Source organism: Pagrus pagrus (assembly GCF_965226575.1).
Source record: "Pagrus pagrus genome assembly, chromosome: 11".
Taxonomy (NCBI): Eukaryota; Metazoa; Chordata; class Actinopteri; order Spariformes; family Sparidae; genus Pagrus; species Pagrus pagrus.
The window spans coordinates 23,831,846-23,859,049 of NC_140195.1; the positions used below are offsets into that span (position 1 = coordinate 23,831,846).

At 40.7% G+C, this 27,204-nt stretch overlaps 1 protein-coding gene across 1 annotated transcript; it reads right to left on the reverse strand.

Moving 5' to 3' along the window:
* Positions 1–1,857: 1,857 nt before the first annotated feature.
* gabrd (gamma-aminobutyric acid type A receptor subunit delta) lies at positions 1,858–26,780 on the reverse strand. The gene is made up of 9 exons (XM_084367882.1): positions 26,318–26,780; positions 13,239–13,354; positions 10,606–10,673; positions 7,588–7,808; positions 6,360–6,442; positions 6,096–6,233; positions 5,459–5,614; positions 4,488–4,699; positions 1,858–2,916 (listed from the first exon to the last, which is right to left on the reverse strand). The coding sequence occupies exons 1-9, from the start codon at positions 26,383–26,385 to the stop codon at positions 2,593–2,595; spliced, it is 1,386 nt and encodes a 461-aa protein (XP_084224008.1). The 5' UTR covers positions 26,386–26,780; the 3' UTR covers positions 1,858–2,592.
* Positions 26,781–27,204: the final 424 nt, after the last annotated feature.

A 27,204-nucleotide genomic window follows, 5' to 3' on the forward strand; every position in this document is an offset into this window, starting at 1 on the left:
ACCTGCCAGATTAAACCACCAGATTGTTTTGGTCACTTGGGGGCAGCGGAGACAGGCTGAAAGCACACAAATGTATCAGCAATTTATGCAGCAGCATGCTAATATGTGTTTCTTTTATTCTCCATGCAGCTCCTTTCTGGCTCTTTAGCTGCCAAATGCAGCTCTGTATGTTCACTGGCTATTGCTAACTTTGTCTCTGTTGTTTGGTGCTGAGCAGGTAGTAAACAGAGCTTTTTTTGCTGCAAACAGTTGCCTACTGAGAGCCGTGAGGGTGAACAGAGTTTTTAAAACCAAAACAATAAGTTAAAAGGGACCATAGAGTAAAGCTCTGTAGATTGGGGAGGCAGCAGAGTCAGGGGTAGAATTCTCTGTGGGTTCTTCACTGAGCGACACATTCGATATTACACAGCTGTCATCCATTGTTAATATAAAACTATTGATTATAGCAGCTTTAAGGTTTGTTCAGACTGAACAGTAATTATACTTAAGTAAAAGTAATTTATACATATATTTACATATATGTATACTCTACTATGAGTTAAATGGCTCGGCCAGTTATCGAATTCAATATTCAGCTTTTTTTTGTTTTTCATTTTGTTTTGTTTTTTATCCATTAGCTCTGATGCAGTACGAGGTGCGAGTACTGAGGTGCAGCTTTCAGCTTTCACTGAGCATGACAGTGAAAGCTGAAAGTGTTTCAACTTGAGCAAAAACAATATATATCTTGAGGCTTAATATTATGAATATGCAAAGAGGAAAGGCATGTGGAGAATTTTGTTTGTCGGGATTTTCCTCTTACCGCCAATTTGGTTCTTGACAAGCTTCCTTGATGACTAAACAGCCCTCAACGGTATTTATGGTAATTATAAATGTTTCCTTGATGTTGATGTGAGAGAATCTAAATGTTTTTGATGAACCCCTGACCTTTTCTCTGGAGACACCATTAGGCAAACTTTTCCACTTGCACACAGGAAGACTCACAATCTAACAGACAGATTGTCCTCACCTCTACTTTTTGGCTGCTTTATGAGGCTTTCCCCAGTGCTCCCTCAGAGCAAACTTTTTTCCATAAATAGCAAAACACCCATATTTTTGTTGGATATAGCTTTAGACTTCAAACTAGTACAATATCCTCTTATTAAAGGTCAGTTCTGTAGGCAATCTATTAGCAGAAATGGAACATAATGTTCATAATTATGTTTTCATTAATGTATAATCACCTAAAACTAAGAATTGTTATATTTTCATTACCTAAGAATGAGCTTTTTATAACTACAGAGGGAGCAGGTCCTCTTCCACAGAGCTCCAGCATGTTTTTCCTGTAGGGAAGGGTAAGACAAGGGGTATTCAGTTGGTTGTAATCTGCAACCTCACCACTAGATGCCACAGAATGGTACACATGGGATTTTAAAGCATTTTTAACCATTTTTGCTAAACCTTAAAAGATTAAATAAGAACACCGTGATTGTCTTGGGAGGCAATTTTGTTATGATGAAAGCTGAAAACGTTCATTCTTTGAAAGGGAAGCTGCAGTGTTTTCTCATGCCTAACTGTCCTGAAATCGATATTCAAGTTCAGCCAAAGGACAGATAACAATCTGAAATTATTTATAGAGCACAGTTCTTGACCTCTGTCAGCTGGACATACAAGTCAATTATTCATAATCTCTTAAATAAGAGCTTTATTGAGAATACTCACTGGGGCTATTATCTTTTTCATGTGATTATACATTGACGAAGTTGCATCTGCCGGATAGAATTTCCGCACCTGTTTGTACTTTTAATCACACTCAACAACTGCTAGGGTTTTAGGTTCGTCACCATTTGAAGCGAGGAGAGAGAGACACACACACACAGGTAGTGGAAGAAGTCCTTTAATGGTGAGGAAACAGGCAGAACTGGCAGAAGGAGATAAGACACTCCAGACGGTGCCCTGAACAAAAAAAAAAAAAATGAATCAAAAAAGAAAAATGGGTGGAGGACCAAAGGAGAGGGGGGGGAAGGGAGGGGGAGGGGGTGGTGATGGTGATGGCGGGGGGAGGAGGGTGAGTTATCAGCCATGCAGAATAGTAGTACACCTCATCTTGTTATCCTCTGGTTTGGGCGGCGCTTTTTGCTTTTCGAGATAACAGGCGGTTCACTCCAGATTGTGGCTTTGAGTTAGTTAAGCTAACTATGCTTATTTGTGTTTGCGAGATGGGAGCGTGTGGTCAGTGCTGCAGGTATTCAAGCAGGATGGTTTGTGTCCTGTGTCGAGTTCATATAACAGGATGACATGTTAGACTGTTCACTGTGTGCGTGAACCTCCAGCAGGCAACACAGTCCCTTGCCTTTACACAATACATCTCTGTATCTGTATCTAAATATATGAAGTCCGTTAACACTTTCAAAACTCATAACTACTTCCATCAATTACCATATTTCCATAATCACAGGCCGTAACACTTCATTTCATCTGAAGTTTGTTTTTTTACTGAGGCCTGCAGTATATTTCAGCTGCACCAGTCTGCCAGCATTGAAGTGGCACAGCTCCAGCAGTTTCTTATATACAGTCCTGGATGGCAGCCATTCGCACAGCCCTGCTGCCTCCTCTTCACATGGTGTACGCCACCCAGTAGATCACGTTCACCACAGCGAAAGTGAAAGGGAACACGGCCCTGGCGTAGATGTCGATGGTGTCAGCATCAATGGGCTTGCAGACGCACTTGGAACAGCACTTCTTCTCCTCCTTGGCCTCCTCCGTCTGCCTGGACCTTCTCCTTCTTGGCTCAGTCTCCTCGGCGGCGCCCTCCCCTGGGATTTCGGTGCTGGAGCGCTGGGTCCGCCCCTGGCGGTTTGAGATCATCACGCTCTGGTTCATGCCAGTGACCGACAGGGAAAACAGGACCATAGCCTGTTTGCCGTTCTTCACAATAGACTGTAGGGACACAGAGAGAGACACACATAAGCACTTTCTGGGGGTTTAAAATGCAGTTTTGAGTCATTCAGCATCACATATTTGACAGAACAGGCAAAGGTAACAGTAAGCCCATCTGCCACCTTGTGTTAGACAAGTAATAACTCTATTAGGGACACAGAGGAAGGTCAATGCACACTAAAAACAACAGACAATATATACAAATAAAAATAACTGGAAATAAAAGGAAGAAGAAGAAGAATTTGAGATAAGATAAGATTTTTTTATGATGGTGGAGCAGGTACTGAAGGCACACGGACACAAACATTTGGCTAGCACTACGTCTTCTTGACAATTTTAAATGCCATCTCGGGCCATCATTATAGGCCACATTAAGTCTCTGCATGTTGTTTTTTTGCCACAAGTGGGCAGTAAACTGTGTAGCTGGGCACTAAATAAAGCTTTCTTCACAGTAACAGAACACGAGCAAGCATATTAGGTCACACAAACATCTTACGACACCGTCTTTGGATGTCTCTATCATCTGTTAAATCATTGACAATATAATGCAGAGATATTTAATTTAATTGGCATGGTCCAACGAAGGGGGTGGGGATTACGGAAGTAAGAAATAGGAAAGGGGCCATTGACTTAACAGCCCTGCCCCCCCAGTCATTCAAGTTGTGGATCACTGTAACCCGGTTCCAATCATTCCCGTCCACTGTAGTGTAGCTGTTATTTTTGTCTGTGGACAGAGTTTTGTCGGCACAATGCAGTTGCAATACTTAGTACTTAGTATGTAATGATGTGGTAATCACTACTGAGTAGTCATGAGGCAGAATGTGTTGAAGTGTGTCGCAACCGGACTGATTCAATCCCAAGATCGTCTCTAGTTTATTTGCTACATTTTAAACTTGGTTTGCAATAAAAACATTAAGCCACAGACAGTTAGGTACATTTAATGCAAATGAAACATTACAGGACTGCATGGAGCTGCTCCTAAAATGCAGATGATTATGAAGTCCTCCAGTCTTGATTTTTAAAGAACACTCTGGTTTATTATATCCTGGGTTGTTGCCACAACGCTGATAAGTTTTTACAGTCATTGTAGTTTTACTCACAACACCAGTTTATACTGGGTCTGCACACATTTTCAGTCACTCTGCCGTAAGATTCCATTTCACTCACTTCTCTCATCTTTTCACATCTTTGCCCTCTTTATTCCAGCATTGACAGCGTATGACTACTTTCTGCTTGACAGTTTCTAATTCATTTGAATGTTAAATTTACGGGGAAAGAAAATAACACCATGTCAGCATATCCTATTCTGAAGGTGTACCTCAGTACAATGTTTATCAACAGCAAAGGCAACAGTCAGGATGATAACAATCACCATTACTCCCCGAGGGGGAATCGTCCAGTTTTTATGCTCTATAGAGATTCATTGTCCTGCTGAAGGTCAGTGGGATGGATCCTTGTCAACACAGTACCCAGTTCTATGTTTGAAAGGCAGGCTCATTACTCACAACACCCCCCTGGAGCTACACATTGTTACCTGCTGATGGGAGTACATGATGGGATGATTTCCTCACCTCAGAGCTGAGCTTGTTGGCCTTCACCTTGGCCTTCTCTTTGAGTCGGTAGTCAGCGTTGTAGTGAGCGAAGGCATACTCAATGAGCGCCGCAAAAACAAACACATAACAGATCCAGAAGTAGACGTCTAACGCCTTGATGGCCGACGCTCGGGGCAGGGAGGAGCGGGCGCTTACCATCAGGGTGGTCATGGTGAGAACAGTCGTGATCCCTGTGACAAGAATACAGGCAACAGTGAAGACATTTCGTAAAGAAATTCCTGTCTCCCTCAGGATCAGTTGTAAGCAATTTGATGATCCCCTGACTCCTCATCTCGCCTCATCATCGGGTCACAATCAAAATTCGTCCAATATTCACTAGCGTGGCTGAGGCTCTCAGTCTTGTTAACAGACCAGAAGGCTGTGAACTGATAGCTGATAACCAAGTATTAACTATTACTGTCTGTGACTATCAAAGGTTGAGAGTAAACTGCATTATTCTCACAATACTGGGAGAAAACAGCACTTGCTGGCTGATATTGTTTTGCTGCTTGCAGCCTTGGTGACACTATGCTCCGGTACAGTCTATCTCAGTAACATCTGGCCAAATGTCCACTTCTTCACATTAAATATCAATAATGGGCCTGTTGCCATGAAATTCACTGAGGATATAATGCTCCTCAGGGGATGAACCTTTTCCATTTTGGACATTTAATAAGCTTTCCTCTGGTGTCACCTTCAGAACAAAATGTCCATTTTGAACACAAGCCCTCCCATTGTGTAACTGACAGATTGCAATGAAAACCAAAAATACAAATAGCAAAACTGTCAGAATGGATCTGTATGATTCATTTTATTCATCTGCTCAGGGCTTGCTTGTTACAAGTTGCACAAGAAAAACAACACCTACATCTCTGTAGATGATTGAACACTGACTTTGATTTTAGTTGCCCCCATTTTAAAAACACAGACTTCATTAAAGTAATACCAACCTAAGGATACACGAGCAGGGACTGCTGATTGGCTGATCCAAAAGGACACCCAGGACATGGCAACCAGTAATATCGAAGGCATGTATGACTGGATGATGTAGACGCCTCGATTACGTCTTAGCTCGAAGCGAAGACTGAGTCTCGGAAACCGTCCCGCTGGGGAGCAGAAAACAGACACTGTGTTTAATTGCTTTGCTGAAGGAGCTAATTATCCATTATGAAACGATCCAATTGTTCTTCACAGACACTGATATCATAGAGCGGCTGCCTGCTCACTTGTGCCCCTGGTGGCAAAGCTTCAAGATGTAAGGCATAAAGTAGTATTGAGGGCTACATTTTCCCAGCAGCAACTCCTATCATCTCTTAAACCTCCTGCCTGGCTCAGCAGCGAGCCTGACTTCATTCATTCCTTCAATGCATAGAATATAACCCCAAGTGTCTGGAGTTACAAAAAACATCTTGCTTCAAAAAGAATCTGCAGAGTTGTCTGATACAAGAGGCAAGCCAAGTCCAAAAACTCAAAATAGTACATTATGCATGAAACACTCAAGTAACACGCATGGGCCTTTCAAACAGGCTGTGCTGGCACTAACCCAGACGACTGAGAAAAATAGAAGAAAACAAGATGGATGCTCACCAGATTTAAAGTTCATCATCTCAGTGACAAACCGGTAGTCTGTGATGGTGAACTGGGAGAGCTCCAGTTTGTCCAGGCCGTGGATGTGTCTCTGGCTCTCCGACCAGTGATACACAATGTCCTCTGAGGAGTAACCGTCTAGAATGAAAGAAAAACGGGTTCAATATTTTAGAGGTTCAACAAACAAAAATTTGTATGTTGAACCTCTAGAATACATTTTTTTTTGTGACAGAAGGAAAATATATTATGTGAATCTCGTCTTACAGCTTTCCAGGTCCAGCATGCACTCCTGTTCATCCATGGGGTACTTGGTCAGGTCCATATCACACGCCACCGTCGAAGTGATTCTATAACAAAACAGCACAGGTAATCACAACCAAATGTGTACCATGGCTATACTGAACACAGCATATAGCTATAACTCCTTTAATGTTGGGACTTGGATCAGCTCATGTATCGGTTCAGTCAGTCTAATATCGTGAACTACGTCAGTATCAGAACCTGATACCAATTTGATATGGATCTGTCCGAAATCTAGTTATAGTTGTCTCTCATGTATCAATGTCAATACAACTGACCAACATGTTTTACTAAAACCTCCTGGTGAAACTGTGTCAGCTGACGGTGGAAAGGATCTGTTTGTTTGTTTGTTTGTTTGTTTGTTTGTTTGTGGCAACTTGGTGGAAGCAAATATAAGCTGTTAACTCAGCGCTAACATTTTCTGCAAACAGCTTCCGAATTACAAATTCAGCAGAGACGGAGCAACATTATAATTCACCTGGAGTCAGTGTGTCTACCTGACAAATGTAGGTCCAATATTCACTCCCCTTAAATATACAGGAGGTACAGAGTGAATTGAGGTGCTGTGGCAATGGACAGTATGAGAAAAAGTATCGACCGAAAAATTAGCATAATATGGGACCTTCAACAACAGAGGTGACAGATCAGAAAACGGTCATATAAATCCTCATTTGTAGCAGTTTGGGAAGGCAGTGGCTAACAATCTATCCAACACCAGCAGATAAGAAAAGCTGTATGGGTTGTTTCGAACGCAGTGACAAAGGACCTAGTTTGCCATTTAGGTTGGAGGACTGTTTTTATCATAGCAGTCCAATGTCATACCGACAGTAACGCCCAAATAGCTGTTTTGATGACTGATTTGATCTACTTTACCTTCACCTTTCTATACTCCTTTACCTCCTTCTCTCTTGCAACATTCTTGTACAAGCACATCAGACCATCTCAGACATGTTTTTAATCTTGTGAAGTTACCACAGAGAAAACAGTTCACTCTCAGATCATGTTTTTGGATCATGAGGGATTTTCATGCCCAAACACAACAAAGAAGAGATGTCTGTGCTCCAAAATATCTGAGGTTTCTCCAAAATAAATTACTCATATAGAAGAAAGAGGTCATGAGACATCAGAGCACTGGTACTCACTGGTTGTCTGACTGTCTGACTAGTGAAGACTATAATGTGCTCGCTCATACCTGCTGCTGTATAGAATGACTCCGTTGGGCTGCAGACGGATCAGCTTGTTCTCCACGGTGACATCGTGGAACCAAGCAGATTTGGCGTTGACGATGAAAGTGTCGGGAAGCCACAGCTTGTCCACAAATCTACTGTCCAACCCCAGCGTCTTGTTGGTGTGATTGTAGGACAGGCGGTCATCGTGCCAGCTCTGCCGCAGGAACACGGTCATGGTGTATTCCTGCCAGGAACAACACAAACATGAAGGCTGAGTCACTGGCACGGGGACACAAGCTTTACTGAGAGAAAATGTAACTCAGCATTTGGAAAAACTGTGAATCTGTATTCTTTTCCTAAACCCACTTTGAATCAAGAAATGTTTTTATTTCACCAAAACCAATGCAAATGTGTGTGGTTTAAAGGTGCAATATGTAAGAATTGGCCACCTGTAGAATTTATACTCCAAACAAACAGGTCACAGCATATCGCCAGAGTACCTGCTAACTGTAGCTACCATTAGCCAGTTAGCTCAGGTAGCTATTCAGCTAGCATTTAGAGTTTGAAGCACCACAGGAATGTTGGTGCTTACACCACTAATACAGGTGCTTTGGACAGGAATGGGCCAGGGCTAGTTGGTTATCATGCTAACTTCAGTAGATATCTCTTTAATATTATACATAGATGTCTTGATGTCAAAACTGTTATTTCTTCACATTCTGTTGAGAATTTTAGGTACTTTTTGATTGGTTTCAACTAAAATTCTTACATATTGCACCTGTCACATCAGATTGACATGAAGTCCAACTCTTTTCCTGGGAAGTAATGTTCAGCATGTAGAACAATTGAATGATGTCTTTTGTGGCTGTAGAGGAGTTTTGTCAACTCTGCCAAAATGTTGCATTGTGGGAAGTGTAGGATTCAGAGTTGGAGCTCTTGGCTTCTGCTGCGTCGCATTGACCATTTTTTCTTAAGTCTGATTTTCAAAATATATCTTTATATTCATTTGTATTATTTCTATGTATATTTTCATATTTCATGTTTCTGCCTTGTATGTTTATGAATATTGTATTTACTTTTTTATGTAAAACATTTTGAATTGCCTCTGTGTATGAAATGTGCTATGTAAATAGACTTACCTGACCTTGTCACCAAGTCCAACAACTTAATGGATGTGCAAATTAAATAATTCTAATTGAGTTCCAGTTTAAAGCTGCTATTTGGTATAAAACACTTTAATTTATTTTAGTAGGTCTCTTAATAACACCTCATTTAAAGCAGATTAAAGGAATAGATCGTTCTAAAACAAAATTCAGTCATTATCGACTCACCCTCATGCTGATGAGAAGTCCGGTGTAGTTTCTTATTCCTCAAAGTGCAGCTGGAGACCCGCGGGGGTACCCTCCGGCAGGAATATAATCCATATAACGGGCATAAATGGTGTCCATAAAACTACACAAAAACTTTGTAACCGGTATTTACATCCAGCTGTGAGTGACCGAGCGACACACAAGAGGGATCTGCCTGCACTAGTGATTTGAAACTTTGACACTCACAGCAGGATGTAAATACCGGTGTGTATCTATCGGAAGTTCCAGTTGATCTTGTCCAGCGTGGCTTCCGTAGTGCATACGGCTGTGTGGGAGACTCGCGTACACGCGGGAGCGTGCCTCCAGGCAAATATAGTATAGTGACTGTTGAGGCTAGAAAAATGTACTAAATGACGTTGTTTCGAGTAAACTCTGGATGTCGCCACTTCAGGACACTTGGATTGCAGCGGACGAGCAGTATTTAGTCGAGTATTACAACGTTTTTGTGTAGTTTTATGGACCTTTTCGTCTCGGACACCATTTACGCCTGTTATATGGATTTTTGCTGCAGGAGGGTACCCCCGCGGGTCTCCAGCTGCACTTTGAGAAATAAGAAACTACACCGGACTTCTCATCAGCATGAGGCTGAGTCGATAATGACTGAATTTCGTTCTAGAGTGAACTATTCCTTTAAGTGAAATGTTTAAAATCTTGTTGACAAGAATTTTTATACAATTATGCATTTCTTTTATTATATTTATTTGATGTTTTTCACAGTTTGAATCGTACTGTAAATCGACCAGTTGTTTAAGAAAGCAAATATGTACTTTTGTTACCATTCCATATGATTTAAAATGTGTCCAGATCACTTGTCAAATTCAAAAGATTATACCTATAAAATTCATAATCAAAAGAAACAGGTGGCAGCATATCACCAGAGTAACTGCTTACTGCTGCTATCTGTAGCTGTCCATAGCTAGACAGCTCAGTTAGCTGTGCAGCTAGGAGTTCTGGGACTAGGAGAATGTAAACATTTACACCACTAGTACAGGAGCTTTGGACCAGGACAAGCGGGGTCTAGCTGGTTAGCATGCTAACTTCAGTAGATATTTCTGCAACACAATACATAGACATCATAATATCAAAAATGCCATTTAATTAAATTAACATACACTTTTTTAATTTTATTCAACATACAACTTACATATTGCCCCTTTAACATCTAAAATCAAACTGATACTCTTGTAGATATTGTCAGAAAATAACCCTCAATCTGTTCCAATTCATGGTATTTAACATCAACATGAAAATAATCTCTCATAACTGCTGTAAATACTGATTCTGGTGACATCTGTATCGATCTATTGATAAATCGTTGACAAAAAACCTTTTGAATCCCTGTTTTTTAGCTTCGGGAAACCTTAAATGGAGTGCTTATTTGTAGTTGTTGAAGCGAGGGAAAGATGTATTTGTTTGGAAGAGAATCAGGGCCAAAAACATAATGTCAGTCTTCCCACTAGATCTGGTTCTTACTGCACTGAGCCCATGAAAGTATCAAATTATCTAACAACTCAGCCAGTCTGTCACACATGTTCTTACTGAGTACTTTCACACCCTCAAGTGGGATAAATCAGGATTATGCAAATCGCAAATCTTTGATCTTTGCAGCACAAGTCAAGTTGAGGGATGATAGAGAATATAAAGAAAGGGAGGAGGAACTGTATACTTTACCATGTTGGCTTCAGAGATGTGGTCAATGCTGGCCACTTCGATCGCCATGGCCACGTTCACTGGTGGACCTGTGGTAGGGACAAGTGAGAAAAGAAGGCAAACCTGCCCCATCCCCATTTTAAACACACACACACACACACACAAACACACACTTTCTCTGCTCATTCTGAATCCATCAGTCCCTCCCAGTCACTCCATCACCCATCTGTTTCCCTCCCACCCACCATCCTCCCACGTCTCAAACACTCCTACAGTGCATAGAGATTAAGCATTATCCAGTTTAACCATGCTAAGTGGCACATCACACTGTGGGCATTCATAAACAGCGCTGGGCTTTCACGGACTCGCACAGAGTGAGCTTCTGCCAACATTCGCACACACGCACACACTGTAGCGCTTTTTCACTCAACAGTTTGCCATATGATTAGCATGGAGTGTGCCTCTGTGATCGGATGCTAGAGGGCAGAAACTACAGGGGAGCTCACTGATGCAGAGCAGAAAGGCTATTTATACTGAACATTAAGGAATCATACATTACCATTCCCCACCATTCAACACCTTCCCCTCGCAGTCTGAGCAAATCATATTCTACTGGTCATGCGCTTGACGTATAGTGTGAGGTGATTTACAATGGCACATTTATCGTAAGCCAAGGTCAGCAGGGGAGAGTTTAAAGGGTGCCACCTGATGCGATATAAAGCAAGTTTTACAGAGTATTCTCCGATGGAGGTGCACTGATTAATAATACATCTGTAATAGATACAATATTCATAAAAGCATTTATAGCCTATTAATTACCACAGCCAAGGAGGTTGTGTGATCACCCATGTCCGTTTGTTGGTTGGTTGGTTTGTGAACAGGATTGCACAAAAATTACTAAACAGATTTCTATGAAACTTGAATGGAGGATGGGTTTCAGTCCAGAATAAACCCCAGTAACTTTTGGTGCAGATCCAGGAATCTTTTCTAGCTTTCTTTAAGATTGCAACATAGGGTGTTTTTTGATATTTTAGTTAATTTCTCAGGGAGTAATGCATGGATCTTGATGAAAAAAATCAGGTGTATTTCAGTAGCTATCTATCAGTGAGTACAATTTGATGTGGATCCTAGGTATGGTTGGCTTAAATTATGGTTAAGCAGTTAAGGTTGGGTTAAAATTAAAGTGAAACAGAGCTATCCAATTCATTATTGAATTAAAGGGGTCTATTAAGCCTTGGCGGAGGTATGCTATTCTAGTTATTAAATGGTTTTTCATGGGATATTCTTATCATAACGATACTATTTTGTTACTGTGGCATTAAAACTTCAAATAAATGACATGGACATTACACAAATGTAATAAGATTCACAAATGTGTTAAATACCTTACAAATGCAATAAAGTTGCATTTGCAAATAACATCCACAAACATGTTTTGCACTCTAGAATTCATGCTAGCTATTTCTGATAGATACAGAGCTCGAGAGAGAGTTTAGTTTTATCTATTTGGGAGGCATACAGTTTAACAGTGCAGTCAGTCACTTTGGACAAAAGCGTCTGCAAAATGAATGTAATGTAATGTAAATAAATGCCATTTTTAAAAAACGTTTTTGAGAATGAAATGTAATACAAAAAAAAAATTACAGTACAAACAAATGATTTAATTTGCAAATATGGTTTTCCATTTACATAATTTAAATAGAATTTCGCCTGTGTGTCTCCCAAGAAAGTACATTATTATTAAAAAATATTATCTGTACGTTCTAAAGCAAAATAATTGGTTTTAAACAATGTGTTTGCATTTGCGCGTCACTCCATTCATGTGGAATCTTGGATTGCTCCAAAACAAAAAATTTTTCAGTCATTTTACTTATTTTGAGTGCAAAGTCATATTTGTGAACGCTATCTCATTTTCAAGATGCGAAACAGATTCATGAATCCATTTTTTATTTGTGTATTTATTTGATGCTTAATGACACAAACATGACTCCTCACTAAAAGGCTGTGGGATGCGCGTTGAATGAAGGGAATTACTCCAAATAACAGACGTGATTCCTCAGTGGTCACTATAATGGCACATCCATAGGAATGCAGTCACCACATGATGCTGTGTCATGATGGTCCGTGTAGGCGTGTAGTCCACGGGGGCAGCGTGTGTGTGGTGACAGCGGCGCACCTGCTCCGCATTTTCACCTTTGCTCAGCTGAGTTAAGCTGTGAGATTGAGAAATCTATCGCTGTGGTCATTGGATGTTTCACATCTTGCAGCCATTCTTAGCAAAGTCTCCAGGGCGGTGCTCATTGTTTGCACCACCCGTCTCCCTCCCGTCCTTGAAGGGCACCCGTCCTCGATAATCCTCTCAGCAAAGCTACTCTTCACCTAAATGTTGTTGTTTTTTTGGTGTGTGTCCTGAACAAATTATTGACCTTACTAAAGAGTCAAAGCAGGTATTGACAGAAGCTAAGTACAGCTTTGTTCTACTGTTGGACAAGAAAAAACAAAAAAACAAAGACATCTCTCAGGATAATGGAACTGGAAAATGAAATGCAAACATCCATGTTGCTGCAACTTTGGGTGAGTGATGCTAAGGATGGCTGTAAATGTGAGGAGGTGAAATGCAATCCAATGCCACGAGCAGTAGATCTCATACTCACCTCCTATCCCAGGGCGAAAATTTCTGGCATAGCCCTTCATTAAATCATCCAGATTAGGTAACCAGGATATCTCAATGTCTGTACCTACATAGTCCCCAATGTCACTCAGCATGGCCCTAAAGGAGACAAACAGCAAACATAGCAGCCTTCAGCGGTCGTCCAGCCACACAGTGTCCACAGGAAAGTCTGGTTGAGCCTCAGATACAGTCAGGAACACAAACATATAGAGACAAACCTAGAAATGTAAGATAATGTTAGCTGTTGATCCAAATTCTGGTTGAGGAAAAAATGTTAGAAATACATGAAGCTGTAATAAAAAAGGTTTCTTTAACATTTCTGGTGCCTACGACAATTATCTTTAGGTGAAAAAAATGTCATCAATTTGTTCTTTACAACTGCAGTTGTTTGTTGTTTTTTTGTCCACTGGGGGCAGCAGAACCATCTGTAAACACAACAGTGAAATATTATCACCTTTATAAAGTTTAATGGCAAACATGTTAGCATGTTACATCAGGTAGATACAATGCCACATTGGCATTTATTTCAAGTCATGTTTCCATCCTGAAAGTCCAACATTAATTCTGTTTTAACCTCTGTTTTGCTCTCCACCATCTCCTGTTGAAAAGTCTCTATAGCTTTTTAATACTATGTTCAGCAGCTAGTCACTAACAGTGGGTTTACGGCAGCTTTTCACTGAAAAATCTGGCTGCTGCTGCTGCTAAAAAAAAGAGGTTGATGAAGCAGTGAGAATAAAACCAAAAGAATGAGCTAAAAGAGGCTAAAATGCTGCAAAAGAACTGAAGGGAATTATAAAGTTGGTGTTGGTTGTCAGGGGGTTTGTCCCTATGAGCAGCCCCTTTCACATTACACATAGCAATTTAAACCCATTGTTATCTTACATTTTAGATTACTGCAGCTTTAAATATGAGTATGATATACAGTTATATTCTATTATTTAAAGCAGCATTATGTAACTTTTTGTTAAAATAACAGCTTCCAAATCATGTTGATGGTACAGTGTCTTGTAACAGGGTGAATGGTGTCTCACTGGTGTATCACTTGGTTCTGCACTATGTAACTTCAGGGAGAGGTCACAGCGTTACATACTGTACATGTTTACTTCAACATACAAGTTTTCAACACATAACATTGTTATGACAAATTGTTACAGAGCTGGGATTTATACTTACACCAGTGGTGTTGCAGTGGACACCAAATTGCACAAAATACCAATTTCTACATAATGTTGCTTCAAAACGTGAATGTGCAACTGAATTCTAAGGAAATAAAAAATATTACTGTCTATATCTTTATGTTTTAGATGTGTAGCGTCCTCAAAGCATTTGGCACAGCAAAATGTTTATTGTATAATAGACAAGGTGATTCTTAAAGAAACTGGAGGATTCTTGTCATCATTAGACAAATATTCGTAGTCTACAGTTAGAAGCTATGTAGGTTATTTAATAGTGTAGGAATGTACAACATATTTCAGATTTTATATTCTAATTCATCTTTTGATTTTTGAATAATTCATTATAGAATTTGGAGATCCCATTGAGTCGTCTATACTGACAGCAACAGTAAGATAAAGCAGGCTCTTTTTATTTGTACCCTTGAAATGTTTTAATTCATTAATAAAACAAAATGACTTGTGTTTTTATATATCTATAATTCAAAGTAAATGTGTTCTTTGATGTGTTCAAATGTGTTCTCAAATAATTCAAATAGAGAACTGGATCATGGTGTGTTATCATTTAGAGCGTCATTTGTTGAGGATTATTGCATGAAAATGATCAAATTCTATGACGCTGAGAAAATATCAGCCATCAGCTGCATCCTTCCAAATTTCTGTACTTGTATTAGCATATGAAGGCCATCATGTGTTTTCTTTTCTTTTTTACCCGTGTCTCCACAGTGTGTGTAATAGTCCACAAGGAGGCTGACAGCATCCAAATCTACCAGGGTGGCTTCAGATGTCACACAGCGCAGGCTGAGCATCATGCTGTGCCCCAGTCCACGAGCCTCCAGACATTTTTATTTTTGGTGAAAATAGGTTTTTGTGAGACTACAAATCCCCATTTAATAACACTTTCATCCAGTACAAATTATATAATTTGGGAAAGTGACACCTTCGATTCAAGCAGTCCTTTTGCTTTCCCCATCCCTCTAGCCTCTCAGAGAGGGAATAATAGTGAAATTAAAACCATTCACAGGTATAAAAGGCCTCTCCTTAGGCCCCTGGAGCCCTCAGGGTCGCTACAAGGCCCAGAGCCCATACTGACAGCCACTGAACAGGGTGTAGGACTTAACAAGAGCAGCACAGCTCAGATACCACCAGGTGGCAGTTTTGCATTCTAAAACAGCGAGTGTATGAACAGATAACATGCAGATATACAGATACCGTGCAGATACACTGTGGATCTTTAAGTCAAGTCAGTCAAACGCTGTCATTTCAAGAAGATGCTGTCATTCAGCACGGACAGAGCTTTATCCATGAGTGCCTTCATGTGAATGCTGTCGTTCAGAATAAGATTTTTGAGGCAATACTGTCATCCAGAGCTGGAGGAGCTGACTGATGTACAACAAATAAATTGAACAAAATTAAATGTGTCACTGTCATTCAAAGTCACAAAGGCTGGTGAGGCACCGACAGGGAAATGGAGCATACGTATGCTTGATCGAAGGCGTTATTATTGACCAACAATGCAAAGCCACCCGGTGACCTTTGAGATGAGGCTGACATTTGAGGGGAAGTCGACTTCCTGGAGAGCAGAGCGTTACGCCCACAGCTACAAGGAGAACTGACCTCCACGGGAAAACAACATGTGAGAAGAAATATCTGCCAGTCTGCAGTAAAAACTAAAAATATTAGAAAACTAAATACAGTGTTTCTGCCATGTCATTAACAGTTCCTTTGGTGAATCCATTCTGTAGTGGCAGATGTATTTTTAGTCGGGCAATCACTGTCACGTCTGAAATAAATGGGAGCACTGAGTGAATTAATTAATCACTATGTGACTACTGGATTTTTGCCGCTAATTGGCACTTTCTAAATCTGGAAATAAAGAGCTTTTCCTTCAAGAAATCCATTAACGCGTCAAGGTCAAACAGCACGGGGGGGACGAGACATAGTCTGTGTCTGCTGGGGACAAATCCAACTGTAATATCCCAATATTGTATCTTAGCATTAATATTGAGGAATTTGCTGCGTATGGTGATCAGATTCATGGGTTTACTGTGATTTCACAGATCGCTCCTGACTGGCTTTACCTTTAAAAAGACAAAATTCTACGCAGCTTCCCACAACAGTCACGAATGACTCGAGTATGAACTGTATTTATAGTTACAGATTATATAACGTTTTTACCCCATTTATATCACAGGAGTGCAACATCTATTTTCCTGGATGTAAATGAATTTTGACTCTGCGGAGGTGATCTTCTGTTCCTCTGCTCACACACAGGCTCTCTGTTTTATTTTAAACGCGTCGGGAGCGTGTCACTTCCTGTGCACCACAAGATTTTTAATCCATACCACCAGGCAGACGCCGAAAATTGACTGACTAAATCTTGCATCCCATCTTTTCTTGTGATCGATGACTGCTACAAGCGAGCAAAATGGACATTTATTCAAAATGTCACAGATTGCTGCTTTAATTAAACGCTTCCCTCTAAAGAGCAGATCAGAATTTCTCTGACTCTCAGAAGAAGTCTTGCTTTTCTGACCTGAATTAGCATTTTGATGCCCACAGAAGCTCACATGCAGCTCCCAGCAGAAAAAAAGTCATATTAGTATGCTGTTAAGGAAAGAAAATTCTCTATGGAGACTCATGAAACATTCCCACCTCTCTATTTTCTCACCCCTCCATCCCTGACAAACAGTCGAGAGAGTGTGTGCACACTTCCAGACGCTCCTCTTCCTTCTGTATTTCACTCTTACTGAACGTCTCTCCCGAGGCCCGGATCCGCACGCGTCTGTTTATGAGCTAACATTAAACAGATGGGGAGAGGAGACGGAGGAGAGGGGGAAGACAAAGAGCAGCAGCCTCTCGCAAATTTATGACGTCTTTTTCCTGAACGTTATGTGCAGCACGCACTAACAAGCCTAATTAGTTTTATATACTGACAACGCCGGCTACCTGAACACGAGCAGAGTGCCGGTCCCCTGATCCTCACTCTGTGACTCACTGTTTAATTTGTTTTATTGGCGTCAATGTGAGATGAGCAGCATTGAGGAAGGAATTAAAATCCGTTTGGATAAATCATAATAAAACATAAATAAGCAGTTCATATCCACAGGCAGCTGCTCAATAACCGACTGTAATGAATAATAGACAGTGATGAATAATAGTTTTTCATTCAGGAACACACATTTTTCCGACTACGTCAGAGCTCTGCTAGGGTTTGAAACATTAGGTGCTTAAGTATGGAGACCCAGAAGTGACATACTTTAATTTTATTTGATGATTTGATGTTACAAATTAAAAAGAAAACTGAACACTTCTTAGTTTATAGCTGAGTAGTGTCACTTGATTTTAATTTTACTTCATATTTATCTTTTACTGGCTGTTTTTTAAACAAGTTCCATCTTGATTTCCTTCATCATTGCACAGGGCTTCCTCCTCACCAGGGAGGGTCCACTAGATCCACTGGAACAATTGATCAGCTATCGTCATGATGTGTTGCCACAACATCATAATTAATGTCCACGTGGGGGTAATTTTATGGTGGTTCAATTGGTTACGTGTCTGCACTAGACTTAGTCGACATATTATTTCCAATTTTTTTCAGCTCTCTGTAGCAGTTTGGTTATGTTTGGGCAACAAAACTACTTGGTCAGGTTTAGGAAAAGATCACAGGGTGAAACTAGACCAACCGTGTGTTAGAAAAAATAACTTCTCCGATGCATGTGTGTATATTTCTGGTCTCTCTGCCTAAGACGCAAAGCTGTGGCATTACAAAGAACGTGATTGGTCAGTGGCAATAATTGTCCTGGAACAACTTTTTACACATTACAACCCAGTGAATAAAATGTTGTCATTAAATAAATAAATGTTGTCAATTCAATTCACGGATATGCTGAAATTTAACATTTCTTTAAAGGACATGAGACACTTTTTTGCATACAGTTTTGTTTGGTAGATCTGAGACCAGCAGCAAAAGCGAAGAAGATAAGAAAGATAAGAGAACAAGTTAAACAGAGGCTACAGCTCTGGGGAAGAAGCTGTTCCTCAGTCTGTCAGAGCGTGCACTGATAGCTCTGTATTTTTTTTCCTGATGGCAAGGGAACGAACAGACTGTTCCCTTGGTGGGTTGGGTTCTTGCTGATGTTGCTAGCCTTCTTGTGTAGCAGACTAGTGTCTACTGTGTCCAGGATTGGGAACTTGGTTCCCAAAATCCTTTACGCTTCTTTAGGTTCAGTTTTCAGGTTTATGTTGTCACAACAAAACTACTTGGTTAGGCTTAGGGAAAAATCACGTTGTGGCTTAAAATATGTGCTTTGTCACTACACAACCTGGCTGGAAATGGTCCCAAGGTCTCCTTAAAAGTATCCAGTGGTATGACACTTACAAATGTTGAAACACTGTGGTCCCTTGTCAAAAATAGCCAGTGGTTCACCACTTAGAAATGTTGTAACACAGTCTGCCGTCACTGACTCGGCAGCCTTCTCGCTTAACTCCATCATATTCCCCTCCAACTGCCGATAAGAAGGTCTGCGATATGAGACATGCTGTAGAAACGTCAGCATGTATACGTAGCCTATAATGTGTGAAAATAAATGTGAACATATCAGTGGTTTGCAGAAAAGTTAACTGCCAACATTTTACGCTAGTGACTGGGCTGAGGACCAACACCAACATGGTGATAACAGATCGTGCCTACTGCAACCTAATCCTTGCCGGAGCCGTGTGTACTATCCGCCGCTAATCCAGAACAGTGCTGCCCACCTGATATTCATCCTCAATTTTTCCCACACTACTCTTCGCTGCTCATATCCCATTCAAAACTGCCACCTCAAAGTCAAGCTGTACACCCTGGTCCGAGCACTGCTCTCCTCTGCCTCTGAACGTCCCTGTGGTCGCTCATCTTCGTCAGCACTCTACAGTGATGGAATGAACTCACGGCTGAAGTCCGGACAGCAGAGTGACCGCCCATCTTCCTCACCTCAACAACCTTTCTAGCACTTAATATTATCTTGTTTCAAAAACAAGGAAAAAATGCTGAGCACTTGTACTGTACCGAACATGCTTTTATTTATTTATTAAGACAAAACACTCCAAGTTTTGGATGATATCTCGCTCTTACTCCTACGTGGTTTGAATGCACTTTTTGTAAGTCGCCTTGGAAAAAAGCCTCTGCCAAATGAATGTAATGTAATGTAGCACACATCTAATCATTTATTTATCTTCTATCTTCCCTCCATCCTTCTCATTTTCACATGAGCAACAAGGAAACTGGGAAATTTGTGAGAAGATAGTAATGTATGTTTAAGTGTGCTGTAGGGAAAAAGGAGAGGGCACAACATTGTCTGTAGAAATTACACTTATATGCTACAAATATGCTTTGATAAATATATTTTTAACGGCATAATTACAGTATCGATTAAGGTAACTGACGATATTTATCCAATCAAAGAAGTGCTAATTATTGTACCACACAGAAGTCATAATGAAGATACTGTAGACGAGGGCGAGAAGCCTGACTGTCATGATAGATTTGGTCTACTAGAACAGTGGTTAAAAGAACAGTTAACTTAAAAAATGAAAATTCAGTCATTATCTACTCATCCCCATGCGGATGGAAAGGTGCAGGTGAAGTTTCTTCATCCACAAAACATTTTCTGGAGCTTCACAGCGAAACAGCATTGCACATTCTCCTTAACAATTGAAGTAGATGGGGATTTGGCAACTTGACAACTGAACAAATCAAAAAAACAAAATGGCTCCATACAGCTAATCGTGTAATTCAAGTCTCCTAAGATCCCAGATGGATTTGAAAAGACATTACTCACATGCTCAATGGTTGTGGAGCCCACGCGTTTAGCTAAGCAGCTACAGTGAAGATTTCTGCTTATAAAAAGAGTGTGAAGTTTTGTTCAAATAAAGTTGGGATCTCGGGCCTTCTGGAGACTTGGATTATGTCAGATGAGCTGTATGGAGCTATTTATGTTTATTTTTCAGTTGTTTTTTCACATTTTAAAACAAGTCCCCAGCTACTTCAGGTGTTCAGGGGAATGCTGCTACGCTGTTTTGCTGTGAAGCTCCAGAAATGTTTTTCGGAAACATCTGCATGCGGATGAGTAGATAATAACTGAATTTTCATTTTTGGGTGAATTCATCCTTTAAGGTTAGGGATTATTATAAAATAATAGAGAAGTCATGTCTTGTCTAGTCAATTTTGACTTTTTTATATTAAACCAAGGCAACGATGTTTCCCTATATCGATAAAATTGTCTTCTGTGACTCTGGAGGAGTTTTCCAAAGTCTAAGAAAATGAGCCAGATGATGTCATCAGGGTTATTTTGGCCTTTGTTTGGAAACAACAACTTTTATAAAAGCCTGAAAGACGGGAGATACGATCCAGCATTTTTGGAGCTTGACCCGTACTAGGAACTAGACGTCAGGATATCATGGACAAGTAGTGTATTAGTGATAGTAAAATGTACTAATTAATACTATTTTGTGGTGCAGAAAATGCTAAATCAACACTATTAAAATAAGCTTAGACAAAATTACCAATTATTTCCTACACTGGCTAATGCATTTATTCTTCCAAAACTCACTGTCTACTTTTGGTCAAATGTAACCCAAATACTTATTTTTTTTAAAACTATCCATCCAATTCCTCTTTCATCCACTTTTATCAACCCTCTATCATCAGCCAAATTAATATTGTAAACATATTTCTGAAAACTGGTCAGAAGGGAAGGAGATTTTATAGCTCTTCAACATACTGGGAACAACTTTGTATTGTGAGGATTCTGAGAGTTGTTCACTGTGATGCATACTTTACAGTGGACATCTGAACATCCTTCTGTCATCACACAGTGGATCAAATCTACTCCAGAATTCATGCCGATGGAGTCCTAAGCTTTCTCTTGTAGGACGAGTCCTTTATGTTTTGCAAATCAGGGATCCTTTTGATTCAGGCTCTCGGAGAAGGGCTTTGTAGACTTATTGTATGGGAATGAGTGACTCGAGTGAATTACTGTAAATCTTAATCATTAACTTCACAGTGACTGTATCACGTCGTCGTCTCTTGCCCCCCACGTACTGCAGGGAGGTCAGAGATAAGCTGCAGCCCAGCAGCTGTGTCTCACTGTGTCTTGCTCAAGGACACTTAAGCAGTGTGAAAGTCCTTGATCCTCTATTTATAGGATGGTCCCTCTAAACACGAGGTCATTATCCCATCCTGATAAACACAGGGACATCTACAGAAGAATCATGTACATAAAATAAACATGCTGTGCAGGACAGAGCTGCTCGTGGAGAAGAGTTAGCGTAGAGCAGGTTTCTCCTTATCAGAGTGGAAAATGCTGCAGGGCTCACGTTCAGGTCGCTGAGCGTCCTCTGCTTCTCCACATTTTAATAAGGTGACATTTGTCCTTGAATAGCTTTCATTACATGACGTACAGTACGAGCGTCATGTTGCTCCTTCATCATTATGGGATGAACTGCAGAGAACAGGGTAAATGTTTTCATGAGCTGGTGTAAGAATGTATCCAGGGAATTCATTGTTGAATGATATACAGTATTTTACTGTAGTTTAATGGAAACTGTTTGCCAAATTTTGTTGCTGGACATTTTAACAGTATTTTACTTTTTGCTACTTTTTGTTATGTTTACTAACAGCATCAAAATAAAGTCAAAATAATAGCCCTGTCAAAATGGCGTGTCTCCACGATACAATACTTTCATTACTTGGTAGATACGGATGTGACTCTTGATGTGCTCCCAGAGGAATTTAAGAGATTCTTTTGAGTATTAAAAAAAAATCCCAAACTGATTTATTCATATCTATTTGGTAATAAGAATTTGAATACTAGTGCGCATATTAGACAGATTACACAACCGAATTATTGGAATAAACCTTGTTCTGTTTATGTGTGGTGCGTCACCTTAAACTGAGTAGGAGGCTTTTAGTGGAAGCATGAAGTGTCCCTGCACCACCTCAGCCTGCTGCCAGAGCTGAGCTGGGCTTTGGAGCCAGTTCACGCAGCCAGAGGAACATGATCAAATCACTGTGTTATTGGGAGATGTGCTCTCTGGACAGTAGGAGGGATTTGTCCGCTGACTCAGCCTCTGATACAGATTACTAAGGAGCACTGTGTCACTTCAGTGCAGGTTTAAGGACAAGTGTGACGGCCCAAAAGGATCATGAAATGATGGAATTAAATCCTGCTGCGTCACATCTTGATAAACTATCATAAATCCACATTTGTTATCTGCTTATCGTGTTATCTTGTGCATGCACATAAAACAAAATGTCGACAGTCCTCCTCTGCCTGTATTTGTGAAAAGCCGAAACATATTACTCATATTTTTCTGTCCATCTTGTAAAATGAATCATACTGTTGGACAGATCTGTATTTGGTATTTTATTTATTTAAGTTGTTTTGGCCATAATTCTTGTTATTATCTTAGTTTCCAGATTTCTTTAGTCTCATTGACTTGTGAGATACTATAACATCTTGTTTCCATTCTTCTCAGCTGATGGTAACCACTCTGACCCACAATACTAAGACTCTGCTCAAAGAGGTCAAATGTGGACATCATCAACAAAGCTGTGTCATTGTGACTTTCAGATGATGTTTAACTTCATGCAGAACATGGGAGTCTGTGCTGTTTTGATTTAATCCACTGCCCCTGTTCTTACCTTTATCCACCAGAAAGCAACCTCACTGTGGACTGATCTGCTTCCAAACGAGCTGAATAAATTGTAGCAACCCAGTCGCCAGAATAAATGTTGGCAACTACGGATATGTGGAAACTTTTGATTTCTTTATGTTGCAACGTTACGTTTCTTTAGGTTAAGTTTTATGTTGTTACAATGCTGTGCTTATGTTTGAGTTAGGTTTAGGAACATAAACTACTTGGTTAGGGTTAGGGAAAGATCATATTTTGGGTTAACATTACTGGTTTTGTCGCCACAAACACCACTGGAAATGATCACAAAGCTTTGCTATATCTTCATCTTGCCTATAACTCCACCACCATCACCTCCTCCTCCCAGTATGAAAGTCAGGTCATAAACATGTAATGTGAACATGATATGACACATTGTAGAAAAATGTCAATAACGTAACAGTGATTTGTGGAAACTTTAACTGCCAGTATTTTTTTTTTTTTTTTTTTGACAAATGGGCTGATTGTAAATATATTTCAGACTCAACGCTTCATGCAGCTGCTTCAAAATAAAAGCTCACCACTGAAAAACCACCAGAGGACTTCTGTTGTTATTCCGCTGCAGGAAGTGACAAACTGGACGTGAACCCTGTTCTCCAGTGTATAGCTCAATCAACCAGCCCATCCACCCCCTGACCCAGACTTTTCTCGCTCTTTATACAACGGCAGCAGTGAGGAGCTTCAAAATTTGACCCTAGACGGACTCCATCAAACTAGCATCAAACTTAGTAGTATAAGGCCACTGACTATACTGTGCCCAAACGGGATTCAAACAGTAGTAAATAGTTAGTTTGTACTGGGGACTATTTTCTTCAGTGTGTTAATACATATTTGGTTTGTTGATATGTATTGACAACAGCCTTGTTAGAACGATCTTTGTGGGTTTTGATCTTTTCACTGGATTTGTTGGCATTAGGAAAAAAGTTGAGTAACTAGCTTTATTTTTGAATATTTACTGATCTACTGAATGCTTTCATCATTTTATCATCTGACAAAAGACCTTTGTTCATATTCACTGGGGTTAAAACAACCTGTTTCTTTTGGAAACATTTGTTACCAATCCAATCCAGTCTGTGTACAATGTGTTGCGTGTTCTATATTCCGTACACATTTTCCTTAACTGGGCTTCAGTGTTTCAGACCCAGTCCTTGTTGTCTCTGCAACGCATATTACACTATCAATTGGGCGCACTGTGTTTGGTGAAGTGAAGGGTAAGTGGCACTTAAGCTGGAAAGAAAAGCTGTGAAATTGACGCCACACTAAAGGTGGCGAGGCATAACTTAGCTAAGCAACTTTTGTGAAATGGATAAACGAGGAGCTAAAAAGAGAACCGGAGTAAGTCTGTTCAGAGGCGGGAGGGGAGGGGAGAGTAGGGGAGGGGGTGAGGAGAGGAAGCAGCAACTTTCAACCACCAAAGGCAAGCGGGAATGTGTGCGTGCAAGCCTGAGTGTGTGTGTGTGTGTGCGTGTGTGTGTGTGTGTGTGAGAGAGAGAAAGAGAGCTGACACATAATGAGGTGCAAGAAAAAGCCTACACTCTGCATTGTGCTGAGAACAAAATAATAATAACAGCAGTGACTAGAGGCAGGAAAATCCAATTACAATAGCTATTACTCCCTCTACTGGTGATCAGCCAAGAGGGACAATAGAAGAGATTTGCCCAAATTTCACCCAAAGCTTAAGCAGCTTCACCCTTTGCCCTTTTCAGTGGAGGCACTTGCCAGCACATGGGCTTTGGGGAAATTGGGGCTCAGTAGTCAATCGTTATCCTACGAACCGGATGCTCGTGGAAGCTTATGGACGAGAGCACGAATGCATTTAGACTGCACACGGATGAATGTATTACAGACCCTCATTGAAAACATAAATATAAAGTTAAAAGCGCTAAAACTCACCTGACAAAAGCGTAGGGTTTGCATTTGGGAAATCTGTGTAAGAGTGCCATTTGTAATCTTGACACAACTAGAGTGACAGTCAGAGGTCAGGGCTGGATTAAAATTCAACGTGACGACTGTAAAAACATTTACAACGGCACTGGGTTTAAGATTTTCTTGCCTCAAGATGGTCGGCTTTCCATTACGTGCTAATCTCGATCTCACCTCACAGTTGAATATGATCTGTTAAAGACTAACTTTCGCAAAATATGCGCTTGTGAGCCAAATTCAGTGGCACATTTGTGTGATTCCGCTAGAAGCTAGACATCTATGTAGTTGGGGTTGCTCTATTTAAAGAGGCGCTATGTAGTTTTGGAGAAGAAATTTAATGTTTACGATATTAATGAGGTGATTATACAAGCTCAGAAATATATTTTTTTGCCATAGCTGAATAAACAAGCTGTTCTCAGAGGAGAATATGGTCCACAGAACACTGTTTGGAGCTAGAAAGGTGGCAGGGTCCGCCACATATTGTTGAATATTGTTGTCCTTTAAGGTCAGTTTGTTTATTTGGTTTATTCAGTCATGAACACGAAGAGTGTGTGTAGTTTGTTTAGATGTAAAAAGATTGCAATTATTAAGATTTCTTCCCCAAAACTACACAGTGCACCTTTAAATTGACCATATTCGTCCTGTAAGTGGGCCTGTCCTCATCCATCATGGCCCCCTCATCTTATATTTGACCCGGGTCGAACAGGCCTGGAGGTGGTTGACACTGTGCGCTGCACAAACGCACCCACTCACCTCGCAATCATCATCATCAAAACGACACCTCTTTCTATGCATATGCATTATGCAAATAGTCTCATCAGGTCCATGTGCCCGGAGGGAAAGCAGAGGAGAAAGCAGACTTTGACTCGGGGGTGTGGAGAAGTGTTTTTATGTAAGGATGCAGAGGGCAAAGCCACGAACAGTCAATTCAATACACTTAGCTGCGAGCGTGTTGTGCGTTCATATCAATAAGTGGTGGGAGGCGAGGAGGATCAAACTGACAGGCGATGTTTGAGCTGTGATTATTTTTAAGTATAAGTTTTTGATTATATTGGTTGTTGACTGCCTCGTGATTTACATTCCATACAGAGGTTGTTAATATTAGGTTATTATAACACAGTCCTCGTGATGTAATCCTTATTTTCACTTTAGGTTTATGGTTCATCCAACTCTTGATTCACCCCCTGGCATTATTTTATTCTGGAGCGCATCATGTGAAGACACCTGCGAGAAGTCAAAAGGCTGATCTCACCTGGTGAAAATATCCCCTCCAACGAAGAGCAGAGCGAGACTCGGCAGCAGGAAAGTTGGGACCTCCATTTCCACACTCTGTACGATGAATAATTGACGGGGGGAAAGAAGAAAAGTTTCCACGATTGGAATGCGTAAAAAAGAAAGAAAACAAATTTCAAAAAAAAAAGAAGGAAAAAGCCAGGGAGTTTTATTTTAGTGCGCTCTCGTCGTGATCCGGCGCCGCCGAGAAGAAAGTAAAGTGCGCTGCTGCTGATGCTGATGCTGCTGAAGATGCTGGTGAAGATGCTGGTGAAGATGATGGCCCCATGATCGGTTCCTCCCCGATTCCTCCGCGTCCAGGAGCGCACAAGAAGAAGAGAGCGCGGAGAAGCCAAACTCCCTGCTTCGACCGCAACAACGAGCCGATCCACCAGCCGCTGCTGCTGCCGCCTGTCCTCCAGCAACACACACGCACACACACACACGCACACACAGAGAGGGGGGGGTTGATGGAGAGAGAGTGAGAGAGAGAGGGATGGAGAGAGAGAGAGAGAGAGAGAGAGAGAGACGCACTAATCTGTCGATCCCTCCTTTGCTTGGCCTCTAAACGTCAGATTCAATCTGGCCACGGAAGGGGGGGGGGCAGCAGGAAGGCATGTCACGAACATAGGACTTCAGTATATTATGTAATATTTGACACGTTTGAATCATCTCCATTAGGTAATTACCTCTCCAATAAACTTGGATTTCACTGTAGTGGAAAGCCCAGTGGGACCCAATGGCCACCCAAAGGTCCTTGAGACCTTCCCCATAATAAAGGAGCGTGGGAAACACTTTATAATAACCATTCTATAGGCTCCATTTTCTGTTTTTCTCTCTTTCCAAGAGACTTGTGTTGAATTAAAA

Coding starts and splice junctions, on each gene's coding strand:
- gabrd (XM_084367882.1), bottom strand. CDS start 26,385: ATGGAGGTCCCAACTTTCCTGCTGCCGAGTCTCGCTCTGCTCTTCGTT. Junction 10,674..13,238: donor TTTTCGCCCTGGGATAGGAG/GTGAGTATGAGA, acceptor TCCCTACCACAG/GTCCACCAGTGAACGTGGCC. Junction 2,917..4,487: donor CCAACAAGCTCAGCTCTGAG/GTGAGGAAATCA, acceptor GTGTCCCTACAG/TCTATTGTGAAGAACGGCAA.